Source organism: Rhinolophus sinicus, chromosome 6, assembly GCF_057876585.1.
Source record: "Rhinolophus sinicus isolate RSI-liver-muscle chromosome 6, RSI-T2T, whole genome shotgun sequence".
Lineage (NCBI taxonomy): Eukaryota > Metazoa > Chordata > Mammalia > Chiroptera > Rhinolophidae > Rhinolophus > Rhinolophus sinicus.
This window is the reverse complement of record NC_142506.1, coordinates 46,403,150-46,429,154: the sequence shown is the minus strand read 5'-3', so window position 1 is coordinate 46,429,154 and position 26,005 is coordinate 46,403,150. Positions and strand designations below refer to the sequence as shown.

The following is a 26,005-nucleotide window of genomic DNA, read 5'->3' as shown; positions in this document are numbered from 1 at the left end:
TACAAGACAGAAATTTGGCTTCGGGAAATTAAAAACCCGTTGTTCAGTTAGATTTTTAAAATAAAGTAATAACTGTTTTTTTTTCTAGCTCTGTGATTGGTTACGTGTTAATGAAGGTTGTTTTGGGCGGTCCTCAACCTGTACTTCCTTTGAACTTCACGAGACATCGTCTTTAAATGCTTATGTAAAGAACCTAGTTCAAGAGTATATTAAGGCACCTGCTTGGGAAAGTAAGTGTGAAATCATTTTTCTGGATTGATATAACCAAAATATTTACAAAGAACGTTTAACTGGTTTTCAGGTCAAGATATGGGCTTAACTAACTGTTTTGCCAGTTTACTGATGTCACACTTGTATTTTGGCCAAATACTGTGACCAACAGGATGTAAAAGTACTGCACCGTAAGTTGTGCCTTATCTGTTCTAGGTCTTGAGATTTAAATGGTTTAATATGCTTTAAGAAACTAACAAGTGGCCAGAGTAGGAATTGGACACCAATAAATCAATTGATTCTACAATTACCAAATCTTTTTGGGCTAGAGATTGCAGATATATTTTTGGAGCCTCTAAAATGGAAATATTTGTAAATAAATCTGTTCTTCTGTTTTCAAATGGTTACATTTAATGTGAACTGATTATGAAAAGTAATTTTAGAGAAAAATTATGTTTGATTGTTTTTGTTTTTCTTTTTGCCACATACTTAGCAGAGATTAACCTTGCAACTTCTTTGGCGGAATGTGTAGAACTGTGTCAGGGAAGAACTAGTAGCAGCTTCATTAATTAAGATGCTTTTTACATTTCTAATGCTTGTCCTTCTTTAAAGTCATTAGTGATCCTTTGGGTCAATTGCATCTTTGAATTTAATGAGTTTTAAATTTCGTAGCTTTGTTTCAGACCGAGTCATTTTCATTTACTGATTTCTCTGATCTGATCATGGAATAGGTCTTAAGTGATCAGATAATTATCCTTCCAAAAGACATAAATGTATCTGTTCTTCCTTCTTAAAACATTTCTCTTTTGTGTTTTATTCTATTATCTAGTAAATTTTCTGTGCTGTTAGTTGGAAGATTCTTTTGTTAGGCATATAAAAGTAAATAAATTTTAGTCCCTACTAGAGTAAACATAGATTAGACCCTAAAATAGAGCTTGCCTTATAATTCAGTATATAACAGCATCAGAAAACTGATTAAATATTCAAAATTGGATGAAACAAGATTTTTAGTGTTTCTTCCTTAACATTTCTAGGACTTAAAATATACTGTTTAATATAATACTCTATGTTAAATTTTAAAAAATTGATTTTAAGTGGACAGGACGCATTTATGTGTGTGTATGTGTTTTTAATATTTTGACTTTTAATATCCTTGGCTAAGTGCCTTTATAAAATTTTAGTTTAGTTACCAGTTACTGGGCTTTTGTTCAGAATAACTTACTGAATTCCAAAACAAACCCTATTTAGTTGAGTTTTTGAGCATAAAATATGTGCAGTATTCAAATTTGTTTTTACAGAAAGACTTGTCAGCCAAAACATACTTTCAATAGCCTTTTCTTTGGGTTTTGACAGCATAGGTAGATTTTACACTATTTATTCAGCAAACATATATCATGTGTTTTCTGAGTGTCAGGCATGGGGGTTACAGAGGTAAAAAATACATCTCCTGCCCTCAGAGAGAGCATAATCTAGCAAGGGAGATGATGAGTAAGCAGATAGTCCTGGCACAACGCCTGAAGGACGTACGCACTGGGATGGGGAACCTTTGTGAGCAGTACCTATCCAGAACAGGGGAGGTCACCTGATGGGGTGACACCCAATGAGTGAATAGATATGAAAGTGAAAAGCGGGAAAGCATATCCCATAAGGCTTGGATGTACTGAGGTAGATAGGCATCCCTCTGTTTGTCTGTCTGTCTGTCTGTCTATGGCATGGACTGGGATGGGAATGGTAAGAGAGGATGGATATGAGATAGGTGTATAGTATCTACATATATATACATCTGTGGTATATAAAACAACAAAGCAACAATAATGAAAACCACACAAAACCAACATCAACAAACAAAAATGGTGAAGAGCTTTCCAAGCAGGCTTTCTGACTTACAGAAAGTGGAACAATGTTTAGAAACAGCAGGAAAGGCTTACCAGGGCTTGGAAGTCTAAGAGGAACCACAGTGACGTGTATTTGCAGAAATAAATCAGGCAGTCCATCAGAAAGAATATGTAGGAAGCAGCTATGACAAAGACCCCTGCCAGACTGTGTCCTTCACTGGAGAGTCAGGCCCTGGATTATTACTGGCTTGGTGCTGTGACACTCCTTAAAATCAGGTAACAGTCAGTAAAAATCCACCAAGCTTCTGATTTATCGCCTTCCGTTTCAGTAGCCAAGGTGAAAAGTTGCTTAGGATTTCAAAAAGCATCTGTGCTTCTATAACTTTGCAATTGGTGCTTTGCTGGAGGCAAGTGGGAACGATCTGCTTAGCCACTTTGAAGACCCCAACATGTGTGCTCGCCAAACCCGAGTGTGTGGGATTGAAACCCAAAGGCTTCTGGCTCATGTGGTCTATGAGTGGAGAAGATGCTGAAGTTGCATTGGGATGACAAACAATTCATTCTCAAACACATCCCCACCCCTGCCATGAGGTCAAAAGGAATCTTGATTATATGATTGCTAGAGAATACAGGGAACTGAATAGTGTAATGGTATTTCATTTCAGTCTTCATTTATGAATGAATTTTTAAATGTGGGATATAAAGTATTAATGTAAGTAAAAATGTTTCAGAGAACTTTCAATAATTCATCTTTATAACATAAATTTAATCTAAATTTTTTTTGAATAGTATCAACATTTAGATTTTTAAAATACAAGCAGATTTCTTATTGATGGCAAGCAAATAGCATTTATAGCATTAAAAAATAATGTGTAGTAAAGTTTATCCTTTTATTTTTAAACTGAATTAACTACATGCAAGTATATATTTTTAATATTCTCGGTCTCCTGTACTATTCTGATAAATTTCTATCAAAATATATTAAATCACTTCTAAAATATATTAGAATATTTTTAAATGTTTTAAGTATTTGAATCACTGGGCTGGAAAACTAGATCCTTTACCTAAATCTTTCTTGGGAGTTGAGGTGAAGTGTATAATCTTACTATAGTAATATACCGTGAGTGATAAGGAAATCTACCTATGACTTACTTTCATATAACTGGCTTTCAGAGATAAAAAATATTAATGTTATTAGTTAACCAAGTTCTCTTTTCCAAAGATTGTTCTAGGAACTTTGCATATATTGTTTAATTTTTATAATAAACCCAAGGAAAGCCATAGGTTTTATCACTTTGATTTCATAGAAGATGCCTTAAACTTTCTGAGAGGTTAATTGACTGTCAAAGGTCCTACAACTAATGAACAGTTGGGCTGGGATTCAAACACTGGTCTGGGGCACCAGCGCCTCATCTGGTTCCATTTCAGGGAATGCTCTTCTTTTAGCTGAAATACTAGACTTGCACCTTCACCAGTCACCTTGCATCTACTCTTGCTTCCCCTGAAATCTCTTTTCCACATTGTATCTAGAGAGAAATCTTTTTGAAATACAAGTTTCGATCTTACAAATTTCTCTTTCTTTGTATACAGGCATACGGTGGAGGTAGGGTGGGTTTGGTCCAGACCCCTGCAATAAAGAAAGTATCGCAATAAAGCGAGTCACATGAATCTTTTTGTTTCCTGGTGCATACAGAAGTTATGTTTACACTGTACTATAGTCTATTAAGTGTGCGATAGCATATGTCAAAAAAATGTGCACACCTTAATTAGAAAATATTTTGATAAAATGCTGACTGTCATCTGAGCCTTCAGTGAGACCTGCCTAATCTTTCTGCTGGTGGAGGGTCTTACCTGGATTTCGATGGCTGCTGATTGATGGGCAGTGGCTGCTGAAGGTTGGGGTGGCTGTGGCAATTTCTTAAAATACAACAATGAATTTTGCCGTATCGATTGACTCTTCCTTTCATGAACAGTTTCTCTGTAGCATGTGATGCTGTTTGATAGCATTTTACCCACTGTAGGACTTCTTTCAAATTTGGGGGCAATCCTCTCAAACCCTGCCTCTCCTTTATCAACTAAGTTTATGTGATATTCTCAATCCCTTGTTGTCACTTCAACAGTCTTTACTGCATCTTCACCAGTACATTGCATCTCAGGAAACCACTTCCTTTGCTTATCTGTAAGAGGCATCTCCTCATCCATGAAAGTTTTATCATGAGATGCAGCAATTCAGTCACATCTTCAGGCTCCACTTCTCGTTCTAGTTCTCCTGCTGTTTCCACCACATCTGCACTGACTTCCTCCACTGAAGTCGTGAACCCCACAAAGTCATCCATGAGGGTTGGAATCCACGTCTTCCAAATTCCTGGGAATGTTGACATTTTGATCTCCTCCCATGAATCATGAATGTTCTTAATGGCATCGAGAATGGTGAGCCCTTCCCAGAAGGTTTTCAATTCGCTTTGCTCAGATCCATCAGAGGAATCACTATCTATGGTGGCTGTAGCCTAATGAAGTGTATTTCTTAAGTACTAAGACTTAAAAATAAAAATTACTCTTGATCCCTGGGCTGGAGATGGATTTGTGTCAGCAGCATGAAAACAACATTAATCTCATTGTACATCTCCACCAGAGCTCTTGGGTGACCAGGTGCATTGTCAATGAGCAGGAATATTTTGAAAGGATTTTTTTTTGTTTCTGAGCAGTAGGTCTCAACAGTGGGCTTCAAATGTTTAAACCATGCTGCAGATAGATATGCTGCCATCCAGGTTTCGCTGTTCCATGTATAGAGCACAGGCAGAGCAGATCTGACATAATTCTTAAGGCCCTAGGATTTTCTGAATGATAAGTGAGCATTGGCTTCCACGTAAAGTCACCTGCATGTGCCCCTAAGGAGAGTCAGCCGTCCTTCGAAAGTTTGAATCCGGGCACTGACTCTCCTCTCTCGTTGTGAAAGTTCTAGATGGCATCTTCTTCCAATATGAGTCTGTTTCCTCTACATTGAAAATCTGCTGTTTAGAGTATGGCTACTTCATTAATCTTAACTAGATCTTCTGGAGAACTTGCTGCAGCTTTTACATCAGCACTTGCTGCTTCACCTTGGATTTTAATGTTAGGGAGATGGCTTCTTTCCTGAAACTTCATGAACCAAGCCCTGCCAACTTCAAACTTTACTTCTGCAGCTTCCTCACCTCTCAAGCCTTCGCAGAATTGAAGAGAGTTACAGCCTTGCTGTGGATTAGACTTTGGCTGAAGGGAATGTTATGGCTGGTTTGGTCTTCTATCCAGACCACTGAAACTTTTCTCCATGTCAAAAATAAGGCTGTTTCTCTTTCTTATCATTTGTGTGTTCGCTGGAGTAGCACTTTTAATTTCCTTCAAGAACTGTTCCTTTGCATTCACAGGTTGGCTAACTGTTTGGTGCCAGAGACCTAGCTTTTGGCCGATCTGAGATAGCCTATCTGTTTGGTGCCTGAGATAGCTTTTGGCCTATCTCAGCTTTCAACATGCCTTCCTCACTACGCTTCATCATTTCTGGTTTTGATTTAAAGTGGGACACATGTGACTCTTCCTTTCACTTGAGCACGGTAGAGTTAGTAATTGGCCTAATGTCAATATTGTTGTATCTCAGCGAATAGGGAGGCAGAGGAGAGGGAGAGAAATGAGGGCACGGCCGGTTAGTGGAGCAGCCAGAACACACGACGTTTAGGATTAAGTTTGCCGTCTTACGTGGGAGTGGGAGTGGTGCCCCGGGACAATTTCAATAGTACCACTGAGATCACTAAGCACAGACCACCAGAACAAGTACAGTGATCATGAAAGAGTTTGCAATGTTTCGAGAATTGCCCAAATGTGACACAGACACAAAGGAGCAAATGCTGTTGGAAAATGGTGCCGATAGCCTTGCTCGATGCAGGGTTGCCACAAACCCAAACCCTGCATTTGTAAAACCGGTGGTATCTGCAAAGCGCAGTAGAGGAAGGTATGCCTGTGCCCTCATGTGAACCTTCAGCGGCTTCCTCGTCAGGGTAAAGAAGAAACCCTTCACATGGCCCACAGAGCACCGGGTCTCTCCGCTTGTTTCTGTGCCTTCGTCTTTGTCATCCCTCCCCTGTGTGCCCAGCTGCGGGCACCCTTTCGTTTCCTGGAAGGAGGCACACTCCCTTCCGCCAGATGGCCCCTGGTTTGCTCCACTGCCGGGGAGTCTTGTCTCCCTCCAACTGTCATTTCTGTCTCAGCCTCTTAGTCCAACTGCCGTTTCTGCAGCATGACCTTCTCTTACTCCCGGACGAGGCACATCCTTCTAGTGTATACTCTGCTAGCACCATTACAGCACCCACTACAGTTAGCATTTTACATTCTTTCGTGTGTTTGGGGAGTGCTTTTCTCCCGTCCTGCTCTGCGAATTCCGTGAGCACAGGAACCACCGTGTCTGCACAGCGAGGGCAGGGCCTGGCATGTGCTAAGCATGTCAACGTGTGTTTTACCTCTATTCAGTGAGGGTAACCATGAGCCATTTCATGTCAGCTGTATTTCTGTAATCATGTCATATTGGTAAGACAATCATTTAGCTGCTTTGCTTTTGAAGCTTCATGTTGGAAGGTTTTGTGAATGCTTTGCAAACTAAACTGCTGCTATCTCAGCAGAAGAAAAGTGCGATATGCCTGACTGGTCGGAGGCCGGACTTGTTGCTCTGATGGTCTTGCTGGCTGTAGACGTGGAAGGAACGAAGAGCCAATACAGGTGAGCGCTTCTGAACTTGTAAGCAAAGCTTTTAAAAACAGCTACCCAGATTTATGGTGCGTATTCAGACTTTCCATGGCTGGCATGGAGTTGACCACAGTGTATTAAAGGAGAGAATGAGAACATTGGCAATGTATTAAAGACATGTTTAAAGTGAACAATAAATTAATAGTAATAAGGGTTTATTATTCCTTTTAGGTTGGTAAGTTAAACTGTTAGAGAAGTTTTAAAAAACTATATACAGTAATCACTGGTTTTATAGAAGAATATTAGAAGAATGTGTTGTAAGATACTAGCATAAGATTAGGTAAAGAAATTTACTGGATTTGACCCCTTGGTAAAGTGTATAATGAAAAGAAAGGAAAAAGATAAAACAAACTCATTGATATTTTGCGAATGTGATCAGATCAGTTCTCTCAGATTATAGTTGCTGCCAAAAGCAGCTTCAGTAGGTAGTGCACTTGCATGGTATGCAGTTAATTTGGTTTCATCAAATCTCTTTTCTAGACAAACTTTTAGTACTAACATTGGTTATAACAGTTTTTCATAAATCCTTAATTCTTTGCATTTTTTGTTGTTGACATGTCTCATCTCCTTGACTAGCATTTGTTTTTATTTTGAATTATGGAAGCAAAGTATCAGTATTTTAACTTGCAGATCAGTAGGACGTAGGGTTTCCTTCACAGTGGTGCCTGGAGCTGACACAGTATGTTCTTCCTGTGCTTTCGTGCCAGCGAATTGCTACCCTCTCCGAGAAGGTGCAGACCTAATGGTTAGCGAGAAGGTTGGAGTGAAAGCTCAGTCCTATAGGTGCCAGGTGTTTGGGTCGTCGTGAGAGTGGTTATGTCGAATTGCATCCATTAGTTAACCAATTCCACAAATTATAGGTGGGAAATAATTTCTTTATGCTTTTGAAGTGCTTGATTTGGGCATGTCTTTTAATATCTAGTGAAAAGCGGATAACACAGAATGTACTGAGGATATTCTTAGATCCTCTTCTGGATGCCCTTATGAAGTTGGGTACAAATGCCTACATGCCCTTGCTGAAAACTGACAGATGCCTCCAGCTGCTGTTGAAGTTATTGCACACTTGCTTGTTCAAAGGTTCCAGTACCCAAGATGGTGAGGATAAATAGTTTCTATGCGTATCTTACTTGGTATATTGTTGGTATTTAGAATGAAAGGAAATTCCGTGCATTCAGCTGATATTTACTGAGTAGCTCTTGGTGGCACTGGGGACACAGCAGGGCAGCAGCACACCCTCTGCCCTCACCGAGCTGATGTTCTAGTGTTTATGTCTGTTGGTTACTATTGAGTTTAGAATATAATTTCATTTGCTTTTATTGCTTTAATTTATGCTTCTCATTGATTTCTAGACCGTTGAAAATGATCACTATTTCATATGTTTAAGCAAGATCCATTTCTTAGCACCATGAGGCTAGATGTTGCAGAAAGTAAGTTACAGCATGAGAGTGGCAGCAATTTTATAATTATTTTTAAATGTTAATCTTTAAGCACCTTTTAAGTAGAAAATACTTCATACAGAAAGTATTATGGTAGTAGACAGAAGCATTGAGCGCTTTCTTCCTCCTTAAACTAAGATGTCTGTGAAACAGTTGCAAACCCAGTGGACATGAGAGATGAGAATGTTGGTTGGTAAACCTTGATTCCCAATCTTTTCTGACCAGTTTCATTTGGAATTGTAGAAATTAAAGTTAAAAGAAAATATTGGTATTTAGTTAAACCTGAGGATAGTATTGATAAGGTAGAATTTTAATATATGCTTGCAGAATATTAAAGCTAGTTTCCAGCTTCTGATATTTTTGATAATAGTAGAACCAAATGCTGTACACATAACAGTGACTTTTTATAAGATTTTTAACTCCTTAAGGGCATAAATTTGGATTTATTCGATGTCTTGACTGCTTTACTAGGCTCAGCGCTTTCAAGTGCAGGGCTGGGTCACGAGTACCTTTTAGAAAACTTGTGATTTTGATTGCACAGGAGGTTATGTATGTCACGGTGCAAAACAAGCGCCTGTGAACTTACCGCCCAATCAAAGAACGAAGTTACCTGAAGTCCTCTCTCCCCTCCTTTTGCCTCCTGATTTTGACTTTTATCTTTATCACTTGGGTGCACTTTAAAAAATGGTTTTACCGCATTTATAGATAAACCTCAACAATATGCTGTCTCATTTTCTTGCTTGTGAACTTTATAGAAATGTTACTTTACTGTAGGACGTCTTCTGTGACTTTCTTTCACTTAACACGCTTCTAAGGTTCACCCTGCCCTGTCTTAGACACCATCATTTCCCCTATTGTAATGTTGCATTGTGATGGCAGCACAGTGCTCGTTCTCCTGTCGTGGCGCATTGGCTTGTGTTTAGTTATTGCTGTTTCGTGCAGTGCTGTGTGGACACCTGCCTGCATGACCCCTGGGCCCGTGTGTGAGTCCCAGGGCCTATTCCCGTTCTTAGGGGAGTGCGTGCAGAGCTCAGAAGATAATGGAAATGGGTTTTCCAAGGAGTCGTATACACATTTTATGTTCTCACCTGAAGAATGTATGAATTCCCTTATTACCTAGTATGAACCAAAGAAATACCTGTTTATTTGATAGCAGTTGACTTCTGTGTAACTGCTAAACCATATCAAATTTCATCCACGTCAAATAGGTCTTAATCCTGAAAGGATTTCTTTGATGAGAGAAGAGGAAAACAGTTATTTCCATTTTATAAGTGAGCAAATAGTCTAGGAATTAATTACTGTACAAGGGTTAATGAACAAATAATGGGAAAGTCAGAAATATCTAGGTATATTCACTATTGGTGTATGATTGAGGTCTGGTAATGAACTGCTATTTGGGAAAACGCTGACTTTATTGTCTTTTAAATTTAATTTTCAATGTTTTATTATAGAAATCTTTAAAGATACAAAAAATTGAGATGCCATAATAAATCCCCATGCACCTATCACCCAGCTTTTTACGTCTTTTTGAGAGTACAAACTGCAGTGGCTTCCCTCTTTGTCCTCCGTTTTTCCATTGCTTTTGTTTTATTTTATTTTCCTTCTTAAAAAGCCCGTTAAAGCTGGAATGACACATAGGAGAAAGGAAGTGAGATGTAGGAAAGCAGTATGGCTAGGTGTGTTTTCCCCTCCTCCTCCATTTAACCTGTGACACTTTCTGTGCTGATACCCCTTTGGAAGATGTTTACCTCTTAATGGAAGGAGACTCTGAAAAACCTTCCATCTGGTATTGGGGAATTCATCACTCAGCATCTGTGGCAAGCACTGCTTCAAAGCACAAGGATCTAGTCATGACAGAGGAGACAAAACCCCTGCCCTGTGGGATTTTTACACTCTCCTGTGCGGCTGGACTGGGTGGGAAGAGAGGTGACAAGCAGTGATGATATAAAGTATGGCAGTTTGATAGGTGCGATGGGAAAAACAAGCCAGGGAAAGTGGGACAGGGAGTGCTGGGGAGTCGAGGTTGAGGGCTACAGATTTAGTTAGGTTGGTCGGGAAGGCTCACTGTGGAGGTAACATTTAGCAAAGGCTTAAAGAGCTGAGGGAGGGAGGTCTTCCTGGGAGAGGGGGTGGCGTGTGGAGAAGCCCCAGGGCGAGTGCTGGCTGTCTGAGGAGGCAGCCAGGTGAGGAGTACTCGCAGATGAATTTGGAATTTTGCGAGGCAAAGGGTGACTGTTGTGTAGAACTTCGTGGGCCATTTTAAAGGGATGGCTTTTATTAGAGGGTTTTGGGCTGAGGAGTGATAAGAGCTGACTTAATTTTAAAAAGCTCCCTCTGGCTGTACTGTTGACAGCAAGCCATAGGGGGACAAAAACCGAGGCCAGAAGACAAGTTCCTGGGTTTTACCAGGCACTGGTCATGAATACTGGAATTGTATTATAATTTGAGGTATATTTTTATGGTTCTGTCAACAGAATTTGCTGATGGTTTCGATGTGGGCTGTGAGAAAAAGAGAATACTCAGGGTTACTTGATTTTTGAAGAAGTTGGACAGGTTGGAGTTGCCTTTTACTAAGCTTAGAAAGACTGGAGTTGGAGAAGGTTTTAGATGAGGAGTCCTGTTCTCCAGAGTTTAAGTGCGAGATACCGTTCAGGGGGCCTGGTCGAGTTGCTGAGTTGGCATTTGTTATCTTCCTGTTACTGCTTTGTTAAAATTATTTTTGTGTTCTGATTGGGTGCTTTCTGCTGCCTTTCTTCTAAATTGCTGATTTGATCCTCTGCTTCATCTAATCTACTATTGATTCTTTCTAGTGCAGTCTTCATTTCAGTTATTCTTTATTTCTGACTCGTCCTTTTTTAATGATTTCTATGTCCTCTTTTTGTCCCTACTGTCTCTGCTGAAGTTCTCACTAAGTTCCTTGAGCATTCTTACAGCCAGTGTTTTAAACTCTGTCTGTGGTAGGTTGGTTGCCTCCATTTCATTTAGTTCTACTTCTGGAGGTTTCTCCTGTTCTTTTATTTGAGACATGTTTCTTTGTTCCTTATTCTTGCTGCTACTCTGTGTTTACTCTTATGTATTAGGTAGATCTCCTGTGTCTCTCAGTCTTTGCTGGTGGCCTTATGTAGTTTCTGTCTTGTGTGGTCCAATGGCGCGGTCTCCCTGATCTCCTATGCATGTGTTCCAGGAGTGTCCCTTGAGTGTGTTGTGTGTGTTCTCCTATTGTAGTTGAGCCTTAATTGTTTTTGGCATGTCAGTGGGTGGGATTGACTCCCAGGGTGACTGAGGATTGGCTATGCCCACAGTGTATGACCTGCTGTGTGGGGGCTGACCCCTCAGAGGAGGATTTGCCCCCATGGGCTCTTGTGCCTGTTGAGACCCCCTTTTGGGTGTACTGCTTGTGGGGCTAACCAGGTAGTGCTCTGGTGTGGTCTGAAGCTGGCCTCTGGGTGTGTTGTTTCTGGTGTCTCTGGGGAGGGGCTCCCATGCAGGCCAATTTCAGCCTTGCCTGTGACTGGCCCGGGGCTACCTGGTGGGAGCTACAAAGCTGTATGCAATTGGTTACTACCTGTGTTGGACCTGGAGGCAAGTAGGGGTGGCCTTCCTATAAACTGAGGCTGGATGCCACCAGTATCGGGCCTGGGACAGCTTAGCAAACGGCCCCAGGCCCCCCTATGTCTGTTGCCACCTACTGCCTGCCCATAAGTCTCAGCCACTGAAGAGCCTCCTTAGGTGCATGGGCTGGGCTGGGTGACCTGGTGTTGACAGTGCTCCCAGTGGTGAGGCCCGAGTCATTGGGGGGGGGGGGAGGAGGGGTCTCAGGGAGTCACGGAGTATGGCCAGTGGGTTTTACAAAGTTAATGCAGATTCAGTTCTTGTGCCAGTGTTGAGCCTGTGGCCACTGTGTGAAATGCCCTGAGAACACCGAGGCCAGCTACCACTCGCTTTGGGCCCACAGACCTCTGAGAGCCACCCAAGAAAGGCTGCAGCATGAGCTGGGGCTGACCGCCCACCACTGAAAGTTTCCCAGGCTGCTGTACAAGCCTCTCACAGCTTTCAGGGTTGGGCTAGCTGCCCAGGAGCTGAGAATGCCCAGGGTGAGGCCACACTAGCTGGGCGAGGTAGGGTTCAAGGGAGTCACTAAAGTGGTGCATGCTCAGATTTTACCAGACCAATGTGGTCTTAGATTTGTCCCTGTGGGTGTTGGTTCACCACAGGAAAGATGGCGCCCTCTTGTAGCCTACACCTATCACTCCATGGAGTGATGATGGGGGCTGTCCCTCTAGCTCTCTCCCTGCAGCCACACAACTCAGTCTTTCCCCATATGTCCCTGGTGCCCCTCTGCCTTAGCCCAGACAGTTTATATGTTTTGCTTTGAACCATCAAGCAAATTTTAACTCAAGAGAAGAGCCTATGACATTTACCTAGATATTGACCATTCCATTTGCTTTTCTTTCATTCCACTTTCCCATATTTCCCTACGTCATCATATCTGTTTTGTTTGAAAAACACCTTTTAGCATTTTTTTGAACAGGTTTGTTGGCAGTGAATTCTCTTAGTTTTTCTTCATCTGAGAATGTCTTCAGTTCACCTTCTTCACTGAAGAATATTTGTTGCTGGATATAAAATTCTGGTTTGATAGATCTTTTCCTTCAGCAATTCAAAAATGTTGTCTGCTTCTGGCCCCCGTGCTTTCTCATTAGAACTGGAGCAATTCCGACTGTTCTTCCCCAGGGTGATGTGTTGTTTTCTCTTTTTTTGAGAGTGTTTCTTTGTCTTTTGTTTTTAGCAGTTTGGTTATAATGTGGGCATGACTTTCTTTGGGCTTATTCATTTTTAAGTTCCCTGAACTTCTTGAATATGTAGGTTTATACCTTTTACCAAATTTGGAAAGTTTTCAGCCATTTTTTTAATTCAAATATTTTTTTCAGCATGAGTTTTTTTCTTCTTCTGGGACTCTCATGACATGTATATTAGATCTTTATTATTATCCTACAGGTCTCTGAGGCTCTGTTAATTTTTTCAATCCCTCTTTTTACTCTGTTAGTCAGAATGCATATTTTACTGATCAGTTTTCAAGTTTACTGACTCTTCTTTTGCATCTCCTTTCTGTGATTGAGCCCATCCAGTGAGTTATTTTTATTTCAGTTTTTAATACTTCTCAGTTGTAAAATTTCTATTTGGTTTTTGTGTGTATATTTTATTTCTTTGCTGAGATTTTCTATTCCATTTGTTCAAGAGTGTTCTGATTGACTGTTGAAGCATTTTTATAACAGTTGTTTTAAAGTATTTGTTGGATTATTCTGACATCAGTGTCATCTCAGTGTTGTTTTTTGTAGATTGTCTTTTCCTAGGAATTTCCTGATGTATCACATGTCTGGTTGTTTTGGGTTGCATCCCAGATATCTTGAATATTACGTTATGAGACTCTGGATCTTGTTTAAGTCCTGTGCAGAATGTTCGTATTTTTTTCAGGACGCAGTCAGCCTCGTGAGGGTTAGGCCTCAATTCCATCCCAGCTTCTGTGGGTGCTGGTTCCACTGTCAGTTTGGTTTTCAGATCCTTTGCAGTGCTGTCTTGACCTGTGCCACGTGTTCCATGCAGGGGCCATTCTGGACTTGGGCAGCTGTCTTTGTTAGTTCAGCCCTTTGGTTTGCTGGTTAGTATCTGATCCATGCAGAAAAGTTCAGGGTGGGCCCAGGTGTCACAAACCACTTTCTGGGACCACTTTCCTGGGTGCCTCCCTCTGTGGACTCTTCTAAGGGCTCACTGTCTGCTTCCTTGGGGTTCTCCTTTTCATTCTCTGACCAGAAAGTTGGGGTGCATTCTACTGCCCACTTTCTTAACGCTCCTGCATCTGGTTCCAGTCTAGAGTCTTTTCACTGCTGTTCTATGTTACTTCTTTCTGAATCCGTCTGCTACTTTTTTACCTCTCAGAGTCTACAAATAGCTGCTTCAAATATTCTGTCTGGATCTGGGACCTGCATTCACTGAGAGACGGTGGTGTGTCCCTGTTCCAGCTCATCTAGAACTGCTCAATGATTTTTAACATGAATTATAGATTTCTCCGTGGTATGAATGACTGTTACATTATTGGGATCCTTTTTTGGTGAGGCACGCGTGTGCTTGTCGTAGTTGTATTACTGCTATGCTATCTAGTATGTTTTGTACCAAATAACTTATTTCTGTTATTTTAATTGCACTTTTTTTCCCCCGTGTAGATGAGGTGTTTACCCTGCTTCAGAACTTTGTCATGTCTGCTACAGAGAGCATCTCTGACTTTATCCTCAGAAGATTTACTATGAATGAACTAAGTAGTGTAAGTATTCATATTGGAGTAACTTTTCATTCTTTTAATCAATGTTGGAGTGATTACTGACTGGCAGGCGCTGTGTTAAATTGAAAAGAAAATTACTTTCTTAAGAAGCAGCCTTAAGAAGCAGAAACAATATAAGCTTTGGAGTTACCTAGTTCCAATTCCATCTGTGTAATAACTGTGACCTTGGGAAAGTTAGGTAGCTTTTCTGAGCCTCAGTTTTCTCATCTGCAAAGTGGAGACCATACATCTTCTTAGGGTTTAGAGTTTCAGGTGGTGTAACATATTTGACATACTTGACATACAGATGCATATTTGGTCCCAGTTTCCAGAGACTGTGGTTTGGCAGGTTTGGGATGGGACCAGGATCACTACATACATACTTTTCAAGCTCCAGAAGTGATTCTGAAATGTAGCTAGGGTTGGGAACAAGAGGTCTGAGATAAGAGAATGCTCTGTGAATGTATTTATTTTCTTTGGGACCACTCGTCACATAATCTATTCTAGATTTCTGGGACATCTGAAAAAAAATTAATCAGTTTTCCCCCTTTTTTCAAGAATACTTTGAAAATACCAATTCATATAGGAATGCCTATTCTCATTTTTAAATTTTTTTTTGGTTGAAATCCCTAGGAACAAATGTTGAAGCAACTAGATTGTCAATAAAGTAAGGATATATAATTATTTTAACAACTTTTATTAGACTACCCAGTTAAGTACATTTATTTGATAGCTGGTAAGCAGATGTAAAAATATAAAAAGACAAGTTTTATACTAAAATACTTGAGAAGGGAATACTTATGATGGAAAAGCAAGGAAATATAAAGTATATATAACTCCTCTGGAGTGGGGAGTAGTTATCTTTAGCTTTCTTCTTCTTAAGCAATTGTTAACATCAGTTTTCCTACACCTAAATTTCCAAGAAGGCATTTAATAAAGAAGTAACTTTTTTGTTTGTTTTGGTCCAATATCACTTTATTATCATCAGTATTATTTTACCTTTCGGTTATGGAAGTTTTCAAACATACACCAAAGAAGTATAATGACCCTCCATGTACCCATTATGTAAGTGTTTTTGTTTGTTTGGAATTTGAAGCTAAAAATAGCTTTAAAAAGGGAAAGGTTAATGTGATTTTATCTTTTAGATGCACAGGTTTTCAAAAGTACACTCGGTATATGGTAGTTTGAAATTATTTTGAAAAATTCACTCTTTAATAAATCAGGTACTAGAATTCCCGATGAAGTACATTTGTTGGGTAGGTTTAGAGTTTAATAGTATCTTCTCCTACTTTCCCTCACCTGAATGGCGTGACGGTCAGTGTTTAACAACCGGCTGTTGGGGAAGAAAGCCCCGGTCTGTGGTGTGCCTGTTTCGATGGCTGGTTTCAAGCCTCCAGCATGAGTTGGGGAGAGGTGATCCATCATCGCAGTGCTCGTGGCTCCAGGGCACCGTGGCCTCAGTTTACTTCACGGAGGAAATAGAGGCCATCAGATTGGAATCGCCTCAATGTCTGTACACTTGTGCGCTGCCTGAATCTTCCTGTTACAGCAGAGTCAGGAGTCTGGGGCTGATCTTCTTCCATTTTCTGAGGGTCTTCACACTATTGATTGTCCTCTCTCTGTCTTGTATTGTCAACCTCTCCTTTTCTCCTGAATTCTTTCCATGAGCATTGAAACAGCTTTCAGAGCCCCTCACCTTAAAAGAACTCTCAATTCCATGTTCCCTCAGGCCCCCTACGCCCCTGCGAGCGAATCTGTGAGGACTCCTCCCCACTCTCACCTGGTTTCCACCTGTCAGGACGCAGATGGCTGGCTCTCAAGCTGTCAGTGACTACCTTGTCGTAATCTAACGGGTACTTTTCAAACCATTCTTTCCTCCACTCCTTGGCCCCATGGGACGCTGCTGACCACTCCCCTTGAAACACTGCCCTCGGGAGCTTCTGTGACATTGTCCTCTCCTGGTGCTTCCCCACCTGTCTTGCCATTACTCCTGCTTTTCCTCTGAATGTCCATCCTCTACTATGTCGCCTGAAAGTAAGAGCTTCAAGCTGGGCCCGGCCTGTTTCTCATTCTCTCCTGTTTCGGTGATCTCTTCTGCGTTCCCCAGCTTCAGTTATGCCAAGGACCCTTCTGTCTCTGTGCCCACCCCAGACTGCGCCTGAGCTTCATGCTCATTCAGTCAACTGCTCTTGACAACTTGGAGTTGAGTTTCTTACATCAGGTACTCACTCAGAACTGCCCCTTATCATCCTGCAGGAGCTTCTCTGGGTTCCCCTTCCAAGCCATTTCTCAAGCTCAAACCTGAGGATCCCCCTGGCACCTTATGCCTTACTCTCAGCCCGTGTACAATCCATCACCAGGTCCTGCAGTTGTCACCTTCTCCCTGTGCTGTCCTGGCACTTGGCAAAGTGGCATGTAGTGATGCTCAGTAAAACTGATTAAATTAATGCAGTGTGTGCTTCCTGTGTGGCATAGAAGGCCTCTGAGGGTATAGTAATTGGTACAGTAATGATAACAAGCCTGATAGTAGCCACTCGCTGCCAGTCCATTCAGCCTACTTTCTCTCACTTCATTCTTTCCAAACCCCTGTGGTGGAGAGACATTACCCTCCCCGCTGTGTGGATAAGGAATCTGAGGCCTATAGAGCTTAGGGAGCGTGGCGTAGGTCACAGAGCTGAGTGGTAGCTTGGGTGGTATAGGTCACAGAGCTGAGTGGTAGAACTGGACTGTGCTGGAGTTTGCAAGTCCAATAGACCCGCGTTTCACTGTCCGTCCTCGCTGGCTCTGAGCTGCTGGGTGAGTTATTTAACCTCTCGGAGACTTCGTCGTCGTCTTAGGAATGTGGTAAAGTCACCTTCCTTGTGAGATCGGAGTATTACAACCCGCCTGAAACAGAGGAAGTGGTAATTACTCTAATGGATATTATGTGTGATGTGTTAACCCTGGGTGCAAGAATTGGAGAACATAGTTCCTGCCCGCTGGGGTCTCATGACCCAGGTGGGAGCAGAGTCCATGTGGTCTGCGGACGGCAGTCAGTGTGGGCACCCAGAGGTCCTCGCTCTGCATGGGGAGAGCGCGGACGGCTTCTGGGAAATGACTTTTTCTCTCATCAGTCTCGTTTTGGTACACTTAAATAAACTAATTTATTTCCTGCCTGAACTCCTGTAGTTTTGTGAAAATCACAGACCCTGCTTGTTGAGTGTCTTGTTATCTGTCGTCTTTAGGTTTCAGACCTGGATCGTTGCCATTTATACCTGAAGGTCCTAACTGAGCTTACACAACTCCATCTGAAGGTGGGGTGGAAGAGCGGTAACCCCATCTGGAGAGTTCTTTCTCCTTTGAAAAACACGTCCGTTCGGCATCTTCAAGACATGGACAGTGGACAGGTGACCCTTTGTGCTTCAGGGCTTGTATTAATCGTTAAGTTGAGTAAGGCTCACATGGGACACTTCTGATTATTATGCGGTACTTTGATATCACACGCATCTGCTGAAATCTAACTTTTAAAATAGTCTCCTGTGTTCATAGTATTTGACGAAGAGTGGGGCTCCTGTTGTTAGGTATGTGGCGCTTCAGTCTTAAAGGCGCGTAGCACACACTGGGTCTGCACTAGGTCTCGTGCTCATATACCGGCAAGCAGCACTTGAATGCGTCCAAATCCAAAGTCATCAGTCTCCTGTCCAGAGCCCTCCAGGCCTGGCTTTTGTCCGCATTTTCTAACTTAGTTATCCACTGCCTTTCCTGTGTGCTGCTGTCACTCTAGGCCATCACGTAGAGTTTCGCCGGGCACAAACACATGTCCTAGCCTTCCCTATGTTGGCTTTCATCCTGCCTGGTCCTCCCACCGAGAATGCCCTCCCCCCCATATACACTTGTTAGTACCTAGTCTGTTCTTTACGGCCCAACTCAAATCACACTTTTTTGGAGGCCTTCTTGGACCAGTGTCTCATTCATTCCTTCATTTCCCTACTGCTCTTTATGCCTCCAGTATAGTGTTTGTTTCCATCTACATGTTTTTGGAGTGATTTATGTATATGTCTTCTCCACTAGATTTCAGTACCTGGAGGCATTTCTTACATGATATAATAAGGCGTTGTGGTTATGAGCACAGGCTTTGGAGTTTGTACTTCCTGGCTGTGAATCCTGGCTTTACCCTTGCTAGCTGTGTGACCTTCAGGAAGTTACATAACCTGTCTGTGCCTCATATACTGCACCTGCAAAATGAGAGCTATAGGGCTGATGTGAGAAGTAAAACAAGCTCATGTTAGAACAGTGCCGGGCACATAGAAAGTCCTTAATAAGTGTTAGCTGTTTTAACTTAACACATGGAAAGTGTCTAACAAAGTTGAGCTGAATCATAGTTTAGTCCAGGTTGCTAATTAAAACAGTGAACTTACTTGATTGCTTTAATAACCTAATTTTTAAAGTAGTTTTCAAGAACTGTCCTAAAAAATGATGGAGGACTGATTAATAATTCAGTGTCCTGTCTAGTACAAATTAGTCTATTAGTGATATGAAAGGACATTGTGAGTTTTGAATGTAGGCCAAAACCATGAACCACACCACAGTAATTCTTAGACTGGCTTGCTTTCTTTATCACTGAGTTACATTTAGGTTCGTTAGCAGGGAGCATACTGCCTCAAAAGTAACACTCAATTTTATTTCATATGTTGGCAGTGTTGCTATGTAAAATTTGCTTGTAGAGATACGTATTTTAGGGGTGTGAGGGCAGGTATGGCGTCAGGAGTAGAAAGCACCTTTCTGGTGGAGATGTCACTGGGTGGCAGTCCCTGGGAGACCAGAGTCTCTTCGGTGCAGCTGTTTTGTGTGTCTGAGTGCCTGCCTGCCCTCCTGGCTTCTTGGTTGGAAATGTGACTTTCTAAGTACGAAGCCAGACTGTCTTGCTTTCCTCCTTTGTGCTCCTACATGTAGAGTTTCAAGTGCTTTCCATGAAATACCCTATTGTTTAATCTTCACAGTAACCCTGTGAAGGAGAGTCTGTGACTGCCCATTTCACAGACGCCAACGCTAAGGTGCAGTGTGTCCTCATCCCAGTGGCCCAAGTGCAGAGCAGGATGCAGACTGAGGTCATGTGGTGCCTGGGTCTGGCTCTCAAGGGCTGTGCTGTGTCACCTCCAAAAGCAGCATACGGCCGATTGAAGGAGTTACTATTGTATGTACTGGGAGCCGTTTTAAAAAACATACTTCAGCCAAACAGTTCATGTAAGACTTGCCCATAGGGATGTTGGACCCAAACATGTATTAGGGTAGGAAGAGGCTGAGAATTCACACGCAGGTCTTGGTGTGTCTGTAGCCAGTCTGTCGTGTACTACTCCCTGGAATGCACCTGCCAAATGAAGACATCAAATTGTCTTCTTGGTCTGCACCGCTGCAGTTTTGTTTTAAATTTGTTGGCCACCGGTTTGTAGAGCAGGGTAAAACTGAGTGGCATGCACTGGGTTGGTTTCCTTTTGTCCCCTGAGTTCAGGAGCAGGAAGAGAGCAGAGGGCACGAGATTTCCATAGCAGGACAACTCGGGTCCTCATGGGCTGGGACTGGCTCATGGTAGAGGAAAGATTACTGTGTTTCCTCCTCAGGAGCCCACACTTGAGAAGCAGATCCAGAGATTGGTCAGTATGGCTGCCTTGGCCATGGTGTGTGAGGCCACTGACCAGAAGCCGGAATTCCAGTTGGACTTTCTGGATGCTGGGCCCATGGAAAGGTTCCTCGCGTCCCTTCAGCTCAACCAGACACTGCAGAAGCCCCACGCAGAGGAGCAGAGCAGGTGTGTTCACCCCCTGGAGTGCAGCGCGGCCATGAAAGGCTCTCAACTGTTGCTGATGAAAAATCTGTTTGTTTCAGTCCTTGAGGTTATGACTGCCCAACACTGCAGACAGGGTTTCGGAAATTTGGAGATGAGGCCTCGTTCAGAATGATTATGTGTTAGCACATTATTCACCTCTCTTGCTGGGAACCCATGAACTTTCCTGCAGTTAGTTTTCAGTGAATCATTTAAAATGAGTGAAAATGCCTACTCTTAGAGTACTTAGAAAATCGAGGTTCGTGTGGTTTCCTTGTTTTTTGGTAGACACGATAACTAATAACAACTGTTTAATTTCTCCCCTTGTAAGGATAGTGTACTTACTGTATGCAAAAGAAATTGAGACAGACTTAAGGAAAGATGGGGCAGTGACTTTATTTTCGTTTCAGTTTTTTTGAAGAATCATCATCTTCCCAAGGATGGGGGAAAATAGTCGCACAGTACATTCATGACCAGTGGGTCTGCCTCTCTTTTCTGTTGAAAAAGTATCACGCCCTTATACCAGCGTCAGAGGGTGAGCACCTGGAACTCATTCTACCTGCTGTTCAAATGCCAGGAAGGACCTTGCAATCTGCACTAGATGCCCTCACAATTCTTCCTTCTGATCAAGTTTTACCTGTCTTCTGCTGCATGAAAATTTTGGTTCCCAAGGTACGATACAGTGAGACATGAATTAAAGAATAACTGTAGGAATGGAAATCAGTTTCTGAAATTAAGTGGTAATTATGTATTTCTTTTTCTCTCTCTTTTTTATTTTTCATTTTACCAGCTTCTGGCCTCCTCTGAATCACTCTGCATAGAGGCTTTTGACATGGCTTGGAAAATTATATCTTCTTTAAGCAACACTCAGCTGATATTCTGGTCTAATTTAAAAGCTTTTGTTCAGTTTGTTTTTGATACCAAAGTTCTTACCATTGCCGCAAAAATCAAAGGCCAAGCATATTTCAAAATAAAAGAGGTAAGTATTTTTTTTTAACTGGAGTAGAAAACACGTAAGGTAAAACTTATCATCTTAACTATTCTTAAGTTTACACTTCAGTGGTGTAAAATGTATTCACGGTGTGGTGACAGGTCTCCAGAACTTTTCTGTCTTGTGGAACTGAAATGCTACTCCATTAACATCTCTCCTTTCCCCCTCCCTCAGCCCCTGGCCACCAGTCTAACTTTCTGTTTCTATGAATTTGACTATTTTAGATAAAATAGGTTTTCTTTTTAATTTGTGTGACTTGTAACATATGAGGAGGAAGAGAATTATGTTTGTAACTACATATTAGATTTGGTGTTATTTATTCTTTTGGTCAATAAATATTTTGAACCTTCTTCAATGTCATGAGTAAGAGCAAGAAAATCTTAGATGTTTAAGAGAAGGTGTCAGCAGAAGCCCATGAGCCACGTCTGCCTCACAAATGTATTTTATTTGGTTAATATAATGTTTCAAATTTTGAATGAGTTGCCAGCTTTTAAGAATTGGGAAATTTGCATGAAAATCTTGGAAAGTTGGATGATATGGCAACACTGGTCATTCCTATATGATAGTAGTCACCTGGCCCGTCCGGATGGGGCCTGCCTTTTCCTCTTTTCACTACACACCATTCCTGATGTCTTCTCAATGCGAAAGACAAAGTCAGGCGCCATCTATCATTGCATTTGTGCCGTTGATTTTCTCTTATGAGAACTATTGCTCTGAACATAACCTAACCACGAGGTCCTTCTGGTTTCTGGAGGCGTTTGAGTTTATACTGATACATAGTAGGGAACACAACACGGTGGAATGACATTTAGCTGAGGAATTTACGCATACCTTTATCTTAAGGGGAAAATGGCAGTACAAGCCTTTGTGACCCTGCTGGCCCCGCTGCCTCTCTCAGTCCTTTCCTGCCGCCCAGTACATACTTAGAGACAGACCTGGGTAAATAAAAACCAAAAAACAAAAAAACAAAGAAAATAATGTGAAAGGTGAGGTATTGTTTTCTACCTTTTGTTCTATTTGGCAGTGGTTTCTCTTGGAAAGTTCCGGGTGAATATCAACATCAGTAAAATTTTATTGAGTAATGAAAAATTTGCATTCTGTGATTATTGATTGTCTTACAAAATTCTAATGATAAAGCATTTGTAATTTTTTAGACTGTATTCATGGTTATGTTGAAAGTACCATTTGAAGCCATTCATAGAACAGTTTTTAGCAACACCAGTTTTTTTTTGAAAAACTAAACTGGTCAATGATTATGATGAGCATTGTATTTCTTTCCAGATTATGTACAAGATGATTGAAATGTCTGCTGTAAAAACTGGAGTCTTTAATACACTGATTAGTTATTGCTGCCAATCTTGGATGGTTCCTGCTTCAAGTGTGTCCCAAGGCTCTTTATCAAGTGCTAACAATTATAGTGAACTTATCCTCGAGGCTTGTATATTTGGAACTGTGTTTCGGCGTGATCAAAGGTAAAGATGCTGTGATTCCAACCTGTCCCGACTTAAGTACCTACGTGGGTAGAACTGTCTTTATTTTGAGGCTTTCAATTAGAAGAATAGAAAGTATTAGTTAACTTTAAATTTGCGGCTTTAATTTTTTTTCTATCTAAAACCTGTTGTTCTTTGTCAAATGTTTTTTTATGGAAAGACTCATTCAGGATGTACAGACCTTCATAGAAAATCTTGGACACGATTGTGCGGCAAATGTTGTTATTGAAAAGTAAGTATGGGGTATTTTTCATGTCTTCACATAAATGGAATATTCAAAATATAACATTATATAAGAGACACTGTATTTGTTAAACTTAATAAATATTTACTAGTGATATCTAAGATACTGTATGAGCCTTCAAAAGTATGTTAGAAATTATATTCCCTTGCTAATATATTTTCTTCAGGTCTGTCACTATTTACTAAAATTTGATAAACATTAAAAATGTGTAGGGCAGAGTCCAACATAAATAAGGAAATGACTATGGGCAATTTAAAAACCCTATTCCTCTTATTTTTTTGGGTGGAGGGGTGACTATCAGCACACATTTTATTATATTTTTGGTTAACAGTCACCATTTAACAAATCAGTATGCTCACACAAAAATAAAATCACCCTTGGAACAGGCCTGAAAGTTTTGATTTCTAGGCTAAGACTATTCTTATCTAATCTGAAGTAATGTTATTTGGAGCTTATCAAATAGCTTTAAAAAGTTTCATTTTTTTAACATTGTTTTAAAAAATCCATGTGTATAGGTGTTTATAAAGAAGATAAACAGTGTTGTATTATTTATTTATATTTTAGAGTTTAGGACAACAAATGATACTTGTTCAGTTATCACAAAGTGTTTATTCTAAGTGTCATAGCTATGTTTTATCTGCCATGCTTCATTAAATATAGACATTTTTCATTGTTAATTGTATTAATTAATCTCTTTTATTCTTGACTGGTTTAGTGCAGCCACAAAAGTAAAATGTTGTAGTTTATGGTTCCAAAATAACTTTGATTTCTACTAGGTAAATGTTAAGTTAAAATGACTTTTTTGTACATGATAACAGTTATAGTGGACTTTGGAAATATTTATGAACAATTCATCTACTTTATCTTGCTACATTTGGATGCTGAGAATGCTGGGCTGCTCAGAGCACACTGAGAGAACGTGCACTCATAGTAAAGAATGTGCACTCCTGTTGGATGCATAGCCTGGGCTTGAGTGGTTGGAGCTGTCCGTGGTCCTGTCAGGAATTGCTTCCTTCAGTAGCTGTGGTCTGTTTTGTCCACAGATAAGACACTGTTGATCCAGGATCAGCTGCGTGTGTGTAGTTTTCCTGGAAGTCTGGGTGAATTTGTGCTCATTCAGACTTCCTCTACTGGCTCTCCTTTTAACATATTCATTTGTTATCTTCTACTGTCCATCCTGAATTAAAAGGCATTGTCACTAAGTATGGTCCTACTTCATTTTAGAAAACTTTGGAAGGTTTTGATATTATATTTTGAAACTAATATTTGAAGTATTTTTTTGTTTTGAAAATGTATTAACATAGTCTATCATTTTATATTTTTCAGTACTAAAAGAGAGGACCACTATGTCAGAATTTGTGCTGTCAAATTCCTGTGTTTATTAGGTGGCTCAAATATGTCTCATAAGTTGTTTATGGAAGATCTTGCAATCAAGCTATTAGATAAAGTAAATATGTTTTATTTTACTTTAAAGTATCTTTGTTTTTGTATAGTTAACAAGTCGAAATCCAATGTTTTCTCTCTATGTTGACAGAATATGCATTTCTAAATATTTTTTATCAAGAAAATACATGAGGTTTATGTTCTGTATTTTTAGCTAAGTCTTGGTAATTGTCCAACTCAGGTTTGGTTTTAGAGAACAGCAATGTTTTCGCTGTACTAAACTTCACTGTATTTTTGAACCAGTCAAAACCAGTTACGTTTAGAGTGATGTATCCATACATTGTTTTATGTTAGAAATAGAATAAAAAGGTAAAAGTTCATAAAGTGGCATATTCGTAGTGTGAAGAATTGATTTTTTGGGGTCTGCAAAATCATTTATAAATGAACATCACACTGTGTGAACAATAGGTTTAATAAATCTGGGGAGAAGAGAGAAAGAGGTAAAATCAAATATAATGCTCACTTCTGAACTGGAAGCCAAGACACATGGAGAGCTTGGTCTGCTTCCTAACCTCTGGTTTGGATGCTGAGATGTCACTGATAATTGTAGAACCCACTTAAGTCACCTGTACTGAAATGCAGTGTTCATCATACATCTGTCAGCTTTATTATATAAAACCTGTTTTTTAGGTAAACATTTCCTCCTTTGCGCTGTTGGCGTCAGGGGAGATGTCTCAGAGGAAATAGTGCTTTACTGGTTTCCCTGAAGGATGAGTAGAATTGAAAGTGGCAGGATATAACACAAATACGTACTGTAATGTATACCGATTGATGTCTGCTCACGTGGAAGGCTGACTGCGGCCGTTTTCTTGTCTGGTGATGGCACTGCACTGTCCATTTCCTGCGGTGCTTCTGTCTTAGTCGGGTTTATATCAGATTGCATGTACCATTATTCCAAACTTACACAAGACAAAGCAGCATAAGATGAGAAGTGCCTGTGTTGGTGCCTTGAAATATATGTCAAATATCTCCATGTCTTCTCACCCCCACACCCCCGGATTTCCCTCTGAACTGGCCAAAGGCATGGAAGTATCTTTCCAAAGACTTTTTGTACTGAACACAGTTTTCTGGTTCCTTTTCTAATTTTAAAAGCAGATAAATTAAACAAAAGCAATTAGATACATTGTTTTGAAAGGAAACTAAAAAAAAAAAAAGAAAAGAAAAGTCTGTCTTTTAGAGGTTAAGAGTCTCCTATGTGCCCAGTCTTAAACCTTCTAAGTTTGAAGTTTTCAGTAATTTTGTCTTCATGAATCACAAATTCCATAGGTAATTTAATATTGGTCCTCCCTGCCCCACCCAGGATGAAGTGGTGTCCAAGTCTAGAACTCGATACTATGTGAATTCTCAGCAACACAGGGTGAAAAACCGCATATGGCAGATTCTGCTCGTACTTTTCCCCAGTTTTGATCAGGTAAAATATTATATAAGTACCGTTAAACAATGTTTTCATATGAATAAACAGTTTAGTAGACA

At 40.7% G+C, this 26,005-nt stretch overlaps 1 protein-coding gene across 6 annotated transcripts in view; it reads left to right on the top strand.

Annotated features, from left to right (window-relative positions):
- Positions 1-26,005, top strand: part of TARBP1 (tRNA guanosine 2 -O-methyltransferase TARBP1) — a 70,299-nt gene that overhangs the window by 21,227 nt on the left and 23,067 nt on the right. For 4 of the 6 annotated variants that reach the window (XR_002138649.3, XR_012490748.2, XM_019746981.3 and 1 more), the window contains exons 10-21: positions 89-230; positions 6,689-6,788; positions 7,738-7,910; positions 14,470-14,567; positions 17,789-17,950; positions 20,162-20,349; positions 20,775-21,036; positions 21,155-21,343; positions 22,637-22,827; positions 23,006-23,077; positions 24,416-24,536; positions 25,833-25,943. Coding sequence is in view for 4 of the 6 variants with exons in the window: in XM_019746981.3 (XP_019602540.3) it covers positions 89-230; positions 6,689-6,788; positions 7,738-7,910; positions 14,470-14,567; positions 17,789-17,950; positions 20,162-20,349; positions 20,775-21,036; positions 21,155-21,343; positions 22,637-22,827; positions 23,006-23,077; positions 24,416-24,536; positions 25,833-25,943 (1,809 nt within the window). In the remaining 2 variants the exon portion in view is untranslated. The remainder of the gene's footprint in view (positions 1-88; positions 231-6,688; positions 6,789-7,737; positions 7,911-14,469; positions 14,568-17,788; positions 17,951-20,161; positions 20,350-20,774; positions 21,037-21,154; positions 21,344-22,636; positions 22,828-23,005; positions 23,078-24,415; positions 24,537-25,832; positions 25,944-26,005) is intronic. The other 2 variants (XM_019746982.3, XM_019746984.3) reach the window with 2 other exon arrangements.